Below are 17905 nucleotides of genomic sequence, written 5' to 3' on the forward strand. Positions count from 1 at the left end.
AAAAACTTTGTATATACAGTGTTAGGCATAATTTCAATTCCACCTCCTCTGTAGCTTAGAACAGTCAAACACTAATCTATAATTTCATAAAACTATCATTGCAATGGTTTTGAGAGTCAATTGAGGTCTTTGATAAATCCAGAACCACAACTGAAATTTTTTTTAAAAATAGAATTTACAGTGCAGAAGGAGGCCATTTGGCCCATCGAGTCTGCACCGGCTCTTAGAAAGAGCACCCCACCCAAGGTCCACACCTCCACCCTATCCCCATAACCCAGTAACCCCACCCAACACTAAGGGCAATTTTGGACACTCTGGGCAATTTTGGACTGTGGGAGGAAACTGGAGCACCCGGAGGAAACACACGGGGAGAATGTGCAGACTCCGCACAGACAGTGACCCAAGCCGGGAACCGAACCTGGGACCCTGGAGCTATGAAGCAATTGTGCTATCCACAATGCTACCGTGCTGCCCACTATCCCACAATGCCCACTAGAATCTTAAGTTCTAGCCACTCATTAACAGAAGGGATCAACCATTGCATCGATCTTTCAACCAGTTCTTTTGAAATGAATAGCCATGAAAAGCAGCAGAATTCCTACTTGTGATTGTTCATATTAACATTTGGCTTCACAACTATTAACAATTCGGCAGTGATGTTAATGCGAAATAACCAGGGAAGCTGAGTGAAAATCATTCTGCATGGATGCTGTAATATGAAACATAGTCTTTCTCACATTCATCAACTGTTGAATGTTGCAAGCCAGACCAACAATGGTACATTCCTGATGTGTGCATACTGTGGCCTGCAAGCTGTGACCACCTGACCCAGCCTGAGACACATTCAAATTAATGGAAAACATTTGTTAAGCTTTCTCGCCTGGGAGTTACTGGAAGGATATTTTCCATTATTGTACAGACTCTGTATGCTTGTATTGAATTTCTCTCTGCTATTTTACCAGAGATATTAAATTTTTGATTACAGGTAAAAGTTTACAGATGAAAATAAAAATGGATTTTGGCATAAACGTGCAAAGAGTTTACATGAAAACATAATTTACTGTATATTCCAGGTTGTTCTGTGCCCCCCCCCCCCCAACATATTCTTTAGTGGTTTATGAAGCACAATGTTTAGGTATTTCAGGTACACTGAATGATCAGAAACACACCGAGTCAGATAGGATATCAACATTATTCTGTTTGCTGAATATATATTTAGTAAAGTTAGATTTTTGTAGCTCCAAAACCCAGGCTTTCTTGTACTACCTCAATTCATACTGTTTCATACCTGGCTGCCATGCAGGCCCTGTTGATGATGAAGCTGAGCAAAAAATCTGGATTTTCCGGAATCTTCTGAGGTCGGGCTGACAGGCTTAGGGTCAGACATGGAGCGCTGCATCACTTTGATTGGCCGAGGCAGACTTTGCTGCCGTTTCGGTGACTCTGTGGTGAAATGTTTTTGTGGAGTAACATGAGCCTTGTTTAACTTCTCACATGAGGTGAAAGATGAGTCTAAGAGCCGATGGGGGGACAGTGGTGAGACAGGAGAGTATAGAACCTGGGGCGACTTAGGAGGCGGGCGATTCATTTGAGGCAAAGGCTCAGGTGGGAGGTGACACTGATATCCTATTTCCAAAGGATCTGGTTTCTTTTTCTCAACTTTTGGGATAATCATAATTCCTTGCTGTCTGGTATTGGTTTGATCCAGAGGACCAGATGTTACAATCTGTATGTTAGTGGAATAGGGATTAATGGTGGCTGGAATTGCAAACTGAGGGACAACAATGCCTTGTGACTGTGCTTCTGGTTCTGTCTGGCAAGCAAGGCTCTCTCCTTTGTAGGTTTTCTCAGGAGCAGATATATACCTTACAATTTCCACTCGGGGGTCAGGGGTGATATGGATGGCAGGTGACACTGGCCCTAGCTCATTTGGATCTGTCTGTACAGAGCAATCACTGACTGTTTGTATGGCAATACTGGAGGTTCCCTTTGATGCTTCTCGTTTGTGTTCTGTGCTAGAATCGGAATGCTTTGAGAACCTGGAGCGGCGTCTACGAGTAGGCTGTTCCAATTCTCCATCTTCATCATCTGTTTGTACACTGCAGTCCACACTTCTCTTAGTTCGTCTCCGACGCGACATGTAATAGCACTCTTCACCTTCCTCATCATCAGTCTGTACACTGCAGTCTGCTATTTTCTTAACCACATACTGATCACGCAATGATGCATCATCTCCCTCGTAAGCATCCTTAAGTCTCGGCATGGAGTTTCGCTTCTTGATGCTCCTATTTTCCCAGTGCTCATCAGTTCGAAGAGACATTTCAGAATTAGATCGTTGTGGTGCTTCTATAAACCCCCTGTGATGTGGAGATAAATATGTTTCTTGAGCAGTGGTGACAACAGGGGCACCTTCTACGTATGGTTGATTCACAGGCCAATACTGCCCATTCTGAGCTATAGTTCTTTGCATCTCAATAGCCATCTCTGACATAGTGTGGGGATTCATCCTACCAGAAGGATCACAAACCGCAGGGAAATTTACAGTATTTCGGACTTTCTGCTCTTCCAGCTGTTGGTGCAGTTGCTGTTGCAGATGTTGAATCTGCTCCAGTTGCAGTCTCTGTTGTGCCAACTGCTCTCGCTGCAACACAAGCTGGGCCTGTCTCTCCTCCTGCTGTTGATGTAAAACCTGCTGCTTGATGGTCTGCAACTCCTGAAGCTCACGTTGCACTATGATTTGCTCACTCTCCCGATGGCGCTGCAGCTCCAGGCGCTGGCGTTCCAATTCTTCCTGCAGACGTTGGTGCCTCAGCTTCTCCAGCTCCACGCGCTCTCGCTCAATCAGCAGAATATGATCTTGCTGTTGCTTTCGCTGATGCTCTTCCTCTTTTTCTTCCTGCTTTCTTCTACTGGCACCAGTTGATGCAACATCACTTTGCTGGGCTTCCTGTTGCTTTTGCTGCTGCAGTTGCTGTTGCAACAGGTGCTGCAGTTGCTTTTGTAGCTGCTGCTCTTTCTGCTGTTCGAGTTGTTGTTCTGCTTGCTGCTGAAGTTTCTGTTCTTGCAGCTGTTGTTCTTGCAGCTGCTGTACTTGCTGCTGTTGAAGTTCCTGTTGCTGCTGCTGTACTTGCTGCTGCTGTTTCACTTCCTGCTGCTGCTGTCGCTGCTGCTGTTGCAATTGTTGTTGCTGCTGCTGTTGCAATTGTTGCTGCTGCTGCTGTTGCAATTGTTGCTGCTGCTGTTGCAACTGTTGTTGCTGCTGCTGTTGCAACTGTTGTTGCTGCTGCTGCTGTAGTTGCTGCTGAAGCTGCAATTGTTGTTGGAGCTGTTGTTGCAGTTGCTGCTGTAGCTGTTGCTGCTGCTGCATGAGCCCAACGTCTGCCTGCTGCTTAGACTGATTAGCATCTGGGATGAAATTCTGGGCCGTAGGAGCTGCAGCATTTTGTTGAGGAATACCACTTTGCTCTGGCCTCTGTATGATCTGACTTGGTACAAGTTGATTTGTATTCAGACCTGCAGTTCTAACATTACTTATGGGTGCTGTTCCAGGCTTCCCTAGATATATAGGTGCTTCCCCCGCAGAAGTTGTAGGGACAGCTGTAAATCTGTTTGGCGGCAGGTAACGGTACAGCCCAGAAGGTGCAGCAGGCATCCTCGGTGCAACTAGAGGAAGTCTGGTCAACCTCGCCAACGGCACAGCTGTGACATTGCCAGGCAAGTAGGGTCTGTAAACACCTCTCAACATTGGGCGCAAGATAGAGGCTGGCTGTGTCGTAATAGGGAGAGTGGAAGCAATTGGAGTGTTGATTGTAGAGTAAATCATGCCATCAGGTGCTCTTACAGGAGCAGCTGGAGGGTACATGTGCCTTATGGCTCTCATGCGTACAGCTTGTGGCATATTGCCAAAGCCGTGCACTGCTATACGACGTCGAGAGTCAGATAAGGATGGATGATACATCATACCTCGTTTTATGGGTGTCATTCCTTGTTGGTTCGACATTATACTGTTCCTTGCAAGCTCACTGCAGTGTGCATTTGGCCCAGCTGGTCCATATTGCAGGGAATCTGAACTATGTGTGTATCGGTTTCCATAATGATCCATGGAATTTAGAGCTGCACACATCCTGCTGATTTCTCGAGCAGTGGTCGCACTATAGTGGGCCAAACTAGCCTCCTGCAAATTTGGCAGATCCTCGCGCATCGAGTATGGATAATCTGAATGAATATTAGACATTGAACTGTATCTTCGCATTGGTGTGGGTTGGCTGAAGATGTCTGACTGTTGCCTCAGATCAGTGAAGGAACCATACTGCATTCCAAGTCCCCAATCTCTCCCCTGGTTGAAAGCTAAATTGTAAGATTGTCTCATTGTACTCAGATCTACAGCTGCATCTCCTCCAGGTGGGTGATAAAGAGGCTCGTCTTTTATTAGACTGTAATTAAGACTAGCCTCTAACAAATTGGAGTCTGACATAGATGAATGTAGCCGCCCAGAAAATGCCTGAGGGAATGCTTTGTGCTCTTCATACAAATTAGAACCATCCTCGTAAGTAGCCATTGGCTCTTTATTCTGGTACCTGTCAACAAGTTCCTGAGTTCTGTTGTCATAGTACTTCTGAGCACTATTCCTGTCACTCTGCCGTGGTTCAGTCATTGCTTGCTCTGGAGTTTGGGTGCCAGGATTAAATGCCCCTGTACAGCTACCAGCAAAAGGAAATTTATACACAACATCACAACAAACAGCTCTTTCTGGATTTGCTCCAGTCAGATCCAAAGCATTTGAAGGAGGATCTTGTTTTATCAGCTTTGTAACTGTGCCAGTTGCTTTGTTGTCTAGTTGCACCATTACATTGTGTGCTTTCACTCCAAGCATGCTTGCTGAAGGAGCAGATGGCTTTAATTCCAGTGATGCTTCTTTGTGTACCTGTGAGGTGATAAAGCCACTGTCTTGAGGTACTGACCTAGGAATGGCACTAGCACTAATGGTGTTACTGATATTGCTCTGGTTCACTAAAATGTCCACTTTGCGGATTGGAGCCATTTGGTTAGCTAAGTTAAATCTAGCAAAATGTGGTTGGATTTGACTAGTAAAGCCCGATTTTGTTGTGACTGTTGCCACATCAATATTGTTTGTACCGTCTGTTACAATGGAGGGTTGGACCATTGATTCAAGTTGTTTTGTTTGTGTGAGACAGATTGCTGTTGCTGTGCCATGACCAAGGTCCATAAGATTCTGGAAAGGATCTCCATATATCTTTGGTACTTTGGCCTGGGAAATTAGCACAGATGATGTTATCGTTATGCCCACAGTTGTAGTAGGAGTTGAGTTTACATGTGGATGTTCCTGCACATTAAGATTCATGATTAATGGCTGCACAGCAGTGGACTGACGACAAGGAATCTGGTCTGATTCAAGCGAATATTTTCTACTTTCTGTAGCTAACGATGTCAAATCCATGCCATGATCAGTTATGATTACAGGAGGTGACTTAGTAACTGTTCGGAGATCTACTACAGAGCTGCATGTCCTTGAAACTTCCACTGAGTTTACATTTGCATTCTGGTATATCAATGATGTTTTGTTTAAAGAGGTGTTTTCTAGAGGAACCAAACCCTGACCAAGCACGGCAGAAGTTGTGACAACTGTTGAAGCTCTCTGTGTTGGTTGAATCATAGATATTCTATCAGTCTGTGATAATGCCTTGGTGTACACAGACTGTAACTGCACCTGCTGTTGTGATGAAGCAGTCACTGGTTGAGTCCAACCATGCAAGGTTTGCTGTCGATTCAACCGAGTTGGTGAGGTGTTTGGCGAGACAGATGAATTGACAGTCAATGGTTGGGTTGTGGATGAAATATTTGATGCCAGAGTAATAACCATGAATGTGGAGTCAGGAGAAGATATTTGCCTGGTTAGGCGAGGTGATCTCATTGAAGTTTGAGTTCCTTGAGCCATCATTGTGGAGGGTGATGGGGCCATGGTCACATTGGAAGGTGAAATAACTCTGGTGTTAGATGTCTGTGTTGAAAATTCTGTAGTGGATTTACCACTAGACATTGGACTTGTTGACATGTTAGTTCTGGATACTGTTCTCTGTGAAGCTGGAGAAAGAGGCTCCTCAGGGCTGGAATTTTTGAAAAAGCTCCTAGACGTTTGTGTGGCTGCTCCATCAGGGTTAGATGTCTCATAGGATTCACTGAATTTCTTGCTTCCAGAGATATTATTTTGTAAGCTATATTGTGTTATGCTGCCAGGATCTGAGGGTCTTGCTTGAATGTATCCCATACTTCGATCAATGGGAGTAGATCCTGCAGAAATAGAGGATTGAGTTGCTATTGCAGTGGCCACAGTCACAGCTGATCTTTTGTTGTACGTTGTGTAAGAGGCTGTGACAATATGTGAAGTGTCAACCTTTGTTCCAATAGGTGTTGCAGTCTGGCTTTGATCCTGCATATCTCTAGTGAAATACTGGGTTACCCTAACATCAGGGATGCCTCTATTGGCGTGAGTAGAAATAAAAGACATTGGTGCAGATGGCTGTGTGGGGCTTGTTCCAGGTGTAAGAAGTGCATCAGTTTGTCTCGCGAGTTCTGAATAAGCACTTTGTGCATCAAGAAGCTTCTTTTCCTGAAAAGACCTCTCAAGGTTTTGTAACTGGGCATTTTGTTGCTGCAGGCGGAGCTCAAGTGATGGTGAGCGAGACAATTTGGGAGTGTGCGCAGCAGCCGTCACGGTTCTCTCATATGCTTCAGATTTCTGCAGCTCACTTTGTAAACCTGTCTGGGCTAATGCTATTTCATTGTTTGTGTAACCGTAGACATCTGAAGGTTGGTATTTGTAACTATTCTGTATGTAATCATCCTGCTGGTAAGCACTGCCATAAGACATTTTCTGTGTAGGTTGCTGTGTCTTTAGCATTTCGGCTTTCCTCATCATTTCCTCATATGCTTCTTCTGCACTCTTCAATGGTTTTTGATTCACTGAAGAATTAGTTGATTTTTCAGTTGGAGAATACAAGGACATAAACGATGGGAGGTTGTACTCACTGCCTGATTTATACAATCTGCAGGTTGTTATTTCAAAACCCTCAGCTTCAGAATCCATTGTCGGTGAATACTCAGAGCAGGATGATCGGTGGAGTTCTTCCATTTCTGCAGCTTGCCGCAACTCTTCGGTGGGAGAAGCATCCTCAATGGGAGAAAGGTTGCTTGGTGGTGTTTTGGATCTTTCCCGTCTTCTCTGTGCCCTTAACTCTTCTTTGTCTCTTTTTGCTTTGCGTGCTGTGCTCCGAATACGATGCTGTTCAAGCTCGCGCATCTTCTCCTGCTCTCGAAGGAGCTCTTCTTCTTCTCGTAGCTCCTCTTCCTCAGAAGAGTCCTCAATAGTTGGCAATAGAGGGCCATGTGAACGATGCCTAGCCTTTCTTTGCTGCTTAACTTCTTCAAGTCTGTGTCTTCGACTTGGACTACTATCACTGTCTTCTTCCAATGAAGAGACAGAAGTCGGTGAAGTGCCTGATGAAAAGGTGGGTGTTGAGGGTGGCAATGTAGATGAGTATTCACCCTTTGATTTTTCATCTGGTGACCCTGTCAAACTTTCCATCTCTAGTTCAGGTTCTCTGTCAATGTTGAGATCTGTTTCACCACAAACTTCGACACCTCGGTTGGTGTATGTATTTGTGGTGTTCAAGTCAATAGTCTTGAAGCGGCGTAGCCCAGCTGGTTCTCCCACCAAATCCTCTTCTGCATGAGTTATTGATTCTCTGTATGCATCATCTTGTTCCTTCTGTTCTTGCCATGACTGGCTTTCTTCCTGTCCATAATGTTCCAGTGTAGCATCTTCAAAGTTGCTCATTGCATTAGGATCCAGTGGTTGTTTTGATGGGCTTTGTTTGTTGGACTCTGAATTACGTTTCTGACTCTTCTTCATACTAATGCGTTTAGAACGACTATTCAAATCCTCAGCTTCCATAGAGGTGTTATCCTCTTCTGCACTCATTTCTAAGAGTTGCCTTCGCATAAATTCTTCATCTGTTAATTTTGCACCTACGTGTACGTTCTTAGTTTGGGGAGGTGATACTGCACTTTCACTACTGTCTTCAATGTAGTCATGCCGCAATTTCCTGCCAAATTCATCCAGTGACTCTAGGCTTTCTCTTCGCTCACTTTGGTCCTCAAATTCAAACGTATCTTCATCCTCCTCTTGTATATCTTCAAGCTCCTCATCTGAACTGTAAGACTCTGGTGTAATTGAAAGCGATCGTGGTCTATGTCGCTGCCTTTGTTCGTCACTTAAATTCTGAGCATTCCTCCCTCTTTTAGCCTCATCGCGAACATTTTGGGATTCCAGCAATGGACCTACAGTGCTCTCCAACTTTGTAATCTCTGACGGGCTCTTTGGACTCTGCAGCAGCAGACCAGACTCATTAAACTTTTGGCCCTCTTGGTGCAATAAAGTTGTAATCTCACTTTGTGAGCTAGATATCCCATCAGACGAATAGCCTGTATCGCTTAAGCTTTGTGGGCTGCGTGAGAGCTCCTGCGGGTAGCCTTTACTCAACTCCTGAAAACAACAAAAAGATTATTGTCAACAAATGGTCACAATCAGTAATCATACTTTTGCAACCTGCATTCTACTGTGTCACCAGAAAAAGCCCGCAAAGCATTACAGTGCCAGATAGGTCTGTACCTTTGTTTAATAACTGAAATTCAAAAGGAAATCAATTAGCAAGCATTTGGAACTAAAATGGTATTCAAATAAACAACCAACTGATTTACTTGAAAATAATTACAGATTGATAAACAACGTGAACATCGCATGAATGCTGTACGATAATGAATAACAATATGAATTAAAATTACATCTCAGTTTCCCAATTACTGGTTAATTAAAGTTAGCACATTAAGTAGAAAAAGGTCTTGTTTGGAGTTCAAAGAACTCATTGCTAATGCCTTATTCATAGTGCAAGCAGGTTATCATAGTCGTGTGACGGTCACATAAATAATGTTTGGTTACTGAAACACTAACTGGCAGTGCATGTTTCAAGGCTGTAAAAATCCCAGTGACTCCCTTGCTTCCTCCCACTGTCATGAGAATGATGCTTTAAGAAATGTTTGGCTGCTCATGTTACAGCAGTGATGTCAGAGTGTGGGTGGAACTGAGCTCTGGTTCTGCTTTTTAGTTTCACTTTGAGAAAAGCTTGGGTGTGTCTGTCTTTTTGGTTTCGTTTTTCAGTATGTTGCAGCTGAAGTCAGCCAAAGCAGCTGTATTGTTGAGCTCTCTGCCATGAAGGACTATCTCTTAATCATTTGGTGTATTCAGAACTATAAATGTTTTCAGTATTGAATGTAAACCCTGATGTGCTTCTGTTTAAAGGTTTGTTAAGTCTTCTGCATGAAAAGGACAGCATACAGATTACTTAGTATTGTATTCTTTGGGGGGTGTATTTGATTTACTGGTTGCTAAGATGTTCACTGTTTGTCTTAGAAAGGTTAACTTGAGTTCATAGAATAAACATTGTTCTGCTTGAAAAAATACTTTCCATTTCTGCTGTACCATACCTGGAGAGTGAGCCGTGTGCTCCCCATACCACAATCTATTAAAAGTTGTGGGTCAGGTGAACTCCATGATACACTTTGGGATTCTCTAAACCCTGGCCCATAACACCACAACCTGAGCCTTGTCGCTTTTATGCAGTCTTCTGAAATCTCTCGCTCTCTGTCTCTTCCCTTTTTTAATATTCCCTGATCTTTTTCTCTGAATGTTCACAAAAATCCTGCTAACTTTCTGATATTATGTGCTGGCTTTCTATTTATCTTGATCTTTCTCTCCTGGTGGCCGGTCTCTTTTCTAATCTATTAGCCCAATCGCTACTCTTTCAAACTGAGCCGTGGCCCTGGACATAAGTCTCTGGAACGTCAGTGGAACACAGAGGTTGACCCTCAGGCAATATGCAGCATGGGGAGCCTGCACAAGAGAGGGGTGACAGAGAAGTATCAGGAGGGCTGATGAAGAGGATATAACATCTAAAATGTGAATTTAAAAATAAAGCTTGCAAACACAAAAGTGAAAATTGGGTGAAGAAGAAAATGGCAAAAGGATTTGAACAATCAGCACAATGACACCAACAGTGGGAGGCTTCCAATAATAGCATCACAATCAGATCGGCTTTTACAGTTATAAATTTAATATCTTTTCCCCACTATAAGTTTTGATATGGTGTCATCACAATTGTGACAACAGGTAGTACATGCCATATGTGAGACTTACTTAATAATATATGCAGGAGATTTTTATTTACACCTATGGAGCACTGCATGTAAAGCCTGATGTGCTTCTGTTTAAAGGTTTGTTAAGTCTTCTGGGTGAAAAAGACAGCATACAGGTTACTTAGTGTTGTATTCTTTGGGGGGTGTATTTGATTTACTGGTTGCTAAGGTATTCACTGTTTGTTTTAGAAAGGTTAACTTGCGTTCATAGGATAAACATTGTTTTGCTTCAAAAAATACTTTTCCATTTCTGCTGTACCACACCTGTAGATTGGGCCGTGTGCTCCCCATACCACAATCTGTTAAAAGTTGGGGTCAGGTGAACTCCATGATACACTTTGGGATTCTCTAAACCCTGGCCCATAACAATTGGGGGACTTGAGGGTGATAAAAGTCTATCTATTGGATTGGCTTATTGAACTTAAAGACAGTGAGGGGTGAGCATATTGTGGTTGCTTTTCAGGTGTAGTATTTTAGTTTAAGTGGGGAGTGTGTTGTGACAATGGCTCTTTCAGAGGCTCAGAAGTTTTTGGGGGTGGAGATGGTCACACGCAGTACCTTACGGACAGAGACGAAAAGCAGGCTGTTGGATTTGGCAAAAACATTGCAGTTAACATTACCTGACAAAATGCAAAAAGATGAGGTAATTATGGCGATGGCTAAGCATTTAAAGTTGCCTGAGATACAATTTGACTCATTGGAAATGGCAAAAATGCAGTTACAAATTAAACAAATGGAACATGAGAAAGGATTAAAGCAGTTTGAATATAAAAGAGAGGAAAAAGAAAAACAAAGAGAGAGAGATAGAGAGGACAAAGAAAAGGAGAGAGAAAAAAGGAGGAAAGAAAGAATAGCCCTCGCCGAACAAAAAGAAAATGAAAGGGAGATACAGATCAGGGAAAAAGATAAAGAGAGAGAGTTTGAACTTCAGAAAATGGCCATGAAACATGACAGTCAGTTGAAATTGGCAGACATAAAGGGAAACATACAGTTGGATGATAGTGATGAGGATAGTGAGAAAGAGCGTCATAGTCGAAGGCGTGGTGGGGATCTATTTAAATATGTCCAAGTATTGCCAAGGTTTGACGAGAAGGAAGTGGAAGCCTTTTTCATTTCATTTGAGAAGGTAGCTAAACAAATGAAATGGCCACAGGACATGTGGATATTACTGATTCAAACAAAGCTGGTAGGTAGGGCTAGTGAAGTGTTTGCATCACTACCGGAGGAGGTATCTGGGACGTATGAGGAGGTGAAAAAATCTATCTTAGGTGCATATGAACTAGTGCCTGAAGCTTACAGACAAAGGTTTACAAATGTAAGCAAAGAATTTGGTCAAGGGTGACTTCTGGTTGCGGCTATGCAGAGCTAAGTTGCACGTTCGGTAGCTCCCGCTTCGAACGGACTTTTGGGCTCCTTTCAGGGCCCCCAACGGCATTTGTTCGACATTTCCCGGCGTGGGAAGAAGACTGTAACATTCCCCCGACAGTGTATGGCTTGGACCAGGAGCGGGGCGACTAAAAGAGAGGTGGTGAACCCAAAGAAAGTGTGAGGGAAGAAGAGCAAGATGGCGGCGGGTGGGGACCAGGCAGCGTGGATGCAGTGGGCGCAGGAGCAGCAGGAGGTTATCCAGCGCTGCTTCAAGGAGCTGAAAGCGGACCTGCTGGAGCCAATGAAGGCTTCTATCGATAAGCTGCTGGAGACCCAGACGGCCCAGGGGGTTGCGATCCGCGAGGTCCGACAAAAGATCTCCGATAACGAGGACAAGATCTTGGGCCGCGCGGTAAAGGTGGAGGCGTATGAGGTGCTCCACAAGAAATGGCAGGAACGGTTTGAGGAGATGGAGAATAGGTCGAGGCGGAAGAATCTGCAGATCCTGGGCCTCCCGAAGGGGCTGGAGGGATCGGACGTGGGGGCCTATGTGGTCACCATGTTAAACTCGCTGCTGGGAGCGGGGTCCTTCCCGGGGCCCCTGGAGCTGGAAGGGGCCCATAGAGTGCTGGCGAGGAGGCCCAAGGCTAACGAGCCGCCGCGGGCGGTGCTGGTGCAGTTTCATCGGTTCGCTGATTGGGAGTGCGTGCTCGGATGGGCCAAGAAAGAGAGGAGCAGCAGGTGGGAGAACGCGGAGGTTCGAATATATCAGGACTGGAGCGCGGAGGTTGGGAAGAAGAGGGCCGGGTACAACCGGGCGAAGGCGGTGCTGCACAGGAAGGGGGTGAAGTTTGGCATGCTGCAGGTGGCGCGACTGTGGGTCACCATTATTGTGAGTCCCCGGAGGAGGCGTGGGCCTTTGTTCAGGCCGAGAAGCTGGACACAAACTGAGGGTCGGGATGGGTGGTCGGGGATTGCTGTTGGTGTGTTACATTTTGAGAGGGGGTTCTTTGCTCTTGTTTCTTTTTGATTCGGTGTGGATGGTTAGGGTGGGTTGGGCACTGTTTTGGTTGGGTCTGTCGGGTGGGCTCTTGGAGGGGGGCAAGTAAATGGAGTAGGGGTGGATGGCCGGTAGGGAGGATGGGGCCCCACGGGGGAGGGGGAGGCCCGAGTCGGGGGTGAGGGGCCTGGGCCTGAAAAAGGAGCTGCGTCAAAGGTGGCGGGGCCGGGAAGGTGGAAAGCGCGGGCTTTTTCCCGCGCTGAAGGCTGGAGGGGGCGGGGCCGGGAAGCGAGGGTTGTTTCCCGTGCTTGGGATGGAAAGGGGAGGCAGAGAGCCTGCGGATGGGTAATGGAGGAGGAGTCGAAGGAGAGGCGTGAGTGGCCGGGGTCAGCAGGAGTCAGCTGACTTGCGGGAGTGCAATGGGGGGAGCAAGGCAGCTAGGAGGGGTCCTAGCTGGGGAGGAGGGGGGGGGGAGGGGGGGGGGGGGGGGGAGGTTGCTGCTGGTATGGTCAAGGTGGAGCTGGAGCGAGTAGAGGGGGTTGGGACGGGGGTCTGCCGCCGTGGGGAATGGGCCGGGCATGGAGTGCAGGCGCGTGGCTGGCCAAGGAGGGGTTATGGCTAGTCAGCGGGGGAGGGGGGCGGGTAGCCCCCTGAATCGCTGATAACCTGGAATGTAAGGGGATTGAATGGGCCGGTCAAGCGGGCCCGGGTGTTCACGCACCTGAAGGGGCTGAAGGAGGATGTGGTCATGCTCCAGGAGACACACCTGAAGGTGGCAGACCAGGTAAGATTGAAGAAGGGGTGGGTAGGTCAGGGGTTTCATTCGGGGCTGGATGACAAAAATCGGGGGGTGGCGATCTTGGTGGGAAAGAGGGTGTTGTTCGAGGCGTCGAGCATCGTGACAGACAATGGTGGCAGGTATGTAATGGTAAGTGGTAAGCTGCAACGGGAGAGGGTGGTGCTGGTCAACATGTACGCCCCGAACTGGGACGATGCGGGTTTTATGCAGCACATGTTGGGTCGGATCCCGGACTTGGTGGTGGGGGGCCTGATAATGGGGGGGGGGGGGACTTTAACACGGTGCTGGATCCGGCACTGGACCGCTCCAGGTCTAGGACGGGTAGGAAACCGGCGGCAGCTAAAGTGTTGAGGGGGTTTATGGACCAGATGCGAGGGGTGGACTCTTGGAGATTTGCAAGGCCGGAGGCTAGGGAATTTTCATTTCTTCTCGCATGTTCATAAGGCCTATTCCCGGATTGACTTTTTTATTATGATCAGGGCGCTGATAGCGAGAGTAGAGGATACCGAGTACTCGGTGATAGCCATTTCGGATCACGCCCCGCATTTGGTAGACCTAGAGCTGGGGGAGGAGAGGGACCAGTGCCCGTTGTGACGCTTGGAGGTGGGGCTGTTGGCGGACGAGGAGGTGAGTGAGCGGGTCCGAGGAAGCATAGAGAGATACCTGGAGGCCAACGATAACGGGGAGGTCCGAGTGGGGATGGTCTGGGAGGCGCTGAAGGCGGTGGTTAGGGGAGAGCTGATCTCCATTAGGGCCCAAAAGGAGAGGAGAGAGCAGAGGGACAGGGAGAGGCTGATGGGGGAGATGGTGTTGGTAGACAGGAGGTATACGGAGGTGCCAGAGGAGGGACTGTTGAGGAAGAGGCGCAGCCTCCAGGCCGAATTCGACCTGTTGACCACCAGGAAGGCGGAGGCGCAGTGGAGGAAGGCCCAGGGGGCGATTTATGAATATGGGGAAAAGGCAAGTCGGATGCTGGCGTATCAGCTTCGGAAGCGGGACGCAGCTAGGGAGATCGGGGGAGTTAAAGACAGGGGAGGGAGTGTGGTGCGGAGTGGGGTTGGCATCAATGGGGTCTTCAGGGACTTTTATGAGGAATTGTATCGGTCCGAGCCCCCACTGGAGGAGGGGGGGATGGGCCGCTTTCTGGACCAATTGAGGTTCCCGAAGGTGGAGGAGGGACTGGTGGTGGGATTGGGGGCCCCGATTTGGCTGGAGGAGCTGGCCAAAGGGATAGGGAGCATGCAGGCGGGGAAGGCACCGGGGCCAGACGGTTTCCCGGTCGAATTCTATAAAAAATATGTGGACCTGTTGGGCCCGTTGCAGGTTAGGATCTTCAATGAGTCAAGGGAGGGGGGGGCTTTGCCCCCGACGATGTCCCGGGCACTGATCTCCTTGATCCTGAAGCGGGACAAGGATCCCCTGCAGTGTGGGTCTTACGGGCCGATTTCGTTGTTAAACATAGATGCCAAGGTGCTGGTGAAGGTCTTAGCCACGAGAATTGAGGATTGTGTGCCGCAGGTCATCCACGAAGACCAGACGGGGTTCGTGAAGGGGAGGCAGCTGAATGCGAATGTGCGGAGGCTCCTGAACGTTATTATGATGCCGGCGAGGGAGGGGGAGGCGAGATAGTGGTGGCGATGGATGCTGAGAAGGCCTTCGATAGGGTAGAGTGGGGGCACTTGTGGGAGGTGCTGAAGATGTTCGGGTTTGGGGAGGGGTTCGTCAGATGGGTTAGGCTGTTGTACGAGGTTCCGATGGCGAGTGTAGCCACGAACAAGAGGAGGTCTGCGTACTTTCGGTTGCATCGAGGGACGAGGCAGGGTTATCGCCCCTGCTCTTCGCACTGGCGATTGAACCCCTGGATATGGCACTGAGGGAGTCGAGGAACTGGAGGGGGTTGGTGCGGGGTGGGGAGGAGCATAGGGTGTCGCTCTATGCGGACGACTTGCTGCTATATGTGGTGGACCCGGTGGGGGGAATGCCGGAGGTAATGAGGATCCTCAGGGAGTTCGGGGATTTCTCAGGGTAGACGCTCAACATGGGGTAGAGCGAGTTATTCGTGGTTCACCCAGGGGACCAGGAGAGAGGGATTGGTGATCTCCCACTGAAAAGGGCGGAGAGGAACTTCAGGTATTTGGGGGTCCAGGTGGCCAGAAGCTGGGGGGCCCTGCATAGACTTAATTGCATGAGGCTAGTGGAGCAAATGGAGGAGGAGTTTAAGAGGTGGGACGTGTAGCCGCTGTCCCTGGCGGGTAGGGTGCAGTCAGTTAAGATGACGGTGCTCCCAAGGTTTTTGTTCCTGTTCCAGTGCCTCCTCATTCTTATCCCGAAGGCCTTCTTTAGGCGGGTCAACAGGAGCATAACGGGGTTTGTGTGGGCACAAGGGACTCCAAGGGTGAGAAGGGTGTTCCTGGAGCAGAGTAGGGATGGGGGGGTGCTGGCACTGCCCAACCTCTGTGGGTACTACTGGACTGCCAATGTGGCGATGGTGCGCAAGTGGGTGATGGAGGGGGAGGGGGCTGCATGGAAGAGGCTGGAGACGGCGTCTTGTGAGGGTACGAGTCAGGTGGCGCTGGCAACGGCGCCGCTGCCGCTCCCTCCAATGAGGTATACCACAAGCCCGGTGGTGGCGGCTACCCTCAAAATCTGAGGGCAGTGACGGCGGCAAAGGGGGCAAGTGGGGGCCTCGGTGTGGACCCCAATACAGGGGAACCACTGGTTTGTCCCAGGGAGAATAGATGGAGGGTTTTTGTGGTGGAACAGGGCAGGGATAAGAAGGTTGGGGGACCTGTATGTGGATGGGAAGTTCGCGAGCCTCGGTGAGCTGGAGGAGAAGTATAGGCTCCCCCCGGGGAACACCTTTAGGTATCTACAGGTAAGGGCATTTGCCAGGCGGCAAGTGGTGGAATTCCCGCTGCTGCTGCCACGCACGGTACAGGACAGGGTGCTCTCGGGGGGGGGTGGGTTGGAGAGGGGAAGATCTCGGCAACTTACCAGGTGATGCAGGAGGAGGAGGAGGAGGCCTCGGTGGTGGAGTTGAAAGGTAAGTGGGAGGAGGAGTTGGAGGAGGAGATCGAGGTGGGGACATGGGCAGATGCCCTTGGGAGGGTGAACTCTTCCTCTTTGTGCCGAGGCTCAGCCTCATACAGTTTAAGGTGCTGTACAGGGCACACATGACCGGAACAAGGATGAGCCGTTTTTTTGGGAGTGAGGATAGGTGTGTTAGGTGCTCAGGGAGCCCGGCAAACCACACCCATATGTTCTGGGCGTGCCCAGCGCTGGAGGAGTTTTGGAAGGGCGTAGCAAGGAAGGTGTCGAGGGTAGTAGGATCCAGGGTCAAACCGGGCCGGGTGCTCGCAATAGTTGGGGTTGCAGGGGAGCCGGGAGTGCAGGAGGCAAAAGAGGCCGGTATTCTGGCCTTTGCACCCCTGGTAGCCCGGCGAAGGAGTCTTCTTCAGTGGAAGGATGTGAGGCCCCCAAGCGTGGAATCCTGGATCAACGATATGGCGGGGTTTATTAAATTGGAGAGGGTGAAATTTGCCTTAAGGGGATCGGTGCAAGGGTTTTTCAGGCGGTGGCAACCGTTCTTGGACTTCCTGGCAGAACGGTAGACAATGGTCAGCAGCAGCAGCAGCAGCCCGGGGGGAGTGGGGGGTTCTATTTTATTTTTGTTTGTCTACACTGGGGGATCCGAGTGGGTGTATATATTTGCTTTGTTTGCTATGTGTTAATTCGGGGTGTTAATTTATTATTTATGTATAGGGGGGAGGGGGGGCACGGTGGTTGATTTATTTTGTTTTGTATTTAATTCTATTGGGTTCCTTTTTCATTTTGTTGTTGATGTTTTGTGAAAACTTCAATAAAAATTATTTTTAAAAAAAAATAATTTGGTCAAACATACATGGAGTTTGAAAGGCTCAAACAGAGTAATTTTGATAGGTGGCTAAGGGCTTTGAAAATAGACCAAACGTATAAAGCTCTCAGAGAAATTATACTTTTGGAGGCGTTTAAAAATTCAATTCCTGATGTAGTGAGAACTCATGTGGAAGAACAGAGCGTTAAAACTGTGAGATTAGCAGCAGAAATGGCAGATGATTATGAATTAGTTCATAAATCAAAGCTTGCTTTCAAACATCAGTTTCAACCTGTGAGGGATCGAAACTGGGGATATGAGAAATACTCAAGTGGTAAAGGTAAAGGTGATCTGATGGGAGATAATAAGGAGAGTGTACCTCAGATTTTTTTAAAAATCCGGAGGTGGAAAAGAAATGAAAAGTTTCAAATGGTTTCACTTTAATAAACTAGGCCATGTAAAGTCACAGTGTTGGTGGTTGAAGAAAAGCACTGGGAAGGCTGATGTGGTAAAACAGGATAAGACAGTGGAGTTTGTAGAGTGGTAAAGGAAAGCCCAAGGGAAGCGAAGGAGGTGCAAAAGATTGTACAACCTGATCAAGAGGTGATTGATAAGA

At 47.9% G+C, this 17905-nt stretch overlaps 1 protein-coding gene across 1 annotated transcript in view; it reads right to left on the minus strand.

The window, feature by feature from the left end:
• bsnb (bassoon (presynaptic cytomatrix protein) b) overlaps positions 1-17905 on the minus strand; it is a 766513-nt gene that overhangs the window by 301177 nt on the left and 447431 nt on the right. Inside the window, exon 5 of the mRNA XM_072472164.1 lies at positions 1289-8563. Within this exon, the coding sequence (XP_072328265.1) occupies positions 1289-8563 (7275 nt within the window). The remainder of the gene's footprint in view (positions 1-1288; positions 8564-17905) is intronic.

The sequence above is a fragment of the Scyliorhinus torazame genome, chromosome 13 (genome assembly GCF_047496885.1).
Source record: "Scyliorhinus torazame isolate Kashiwa2021f chromosome 13, sScyTor2.1, whole genome shotgun sequence".
In the NCBI taxonomy this organism is placed as follows: Eukaryota; Metazoa; Chordata; class Chondrichthyes; order Carcharhiniformes; family Scyliorhinidae; genus Scyliorhinus; species Scyliorhinus torazame.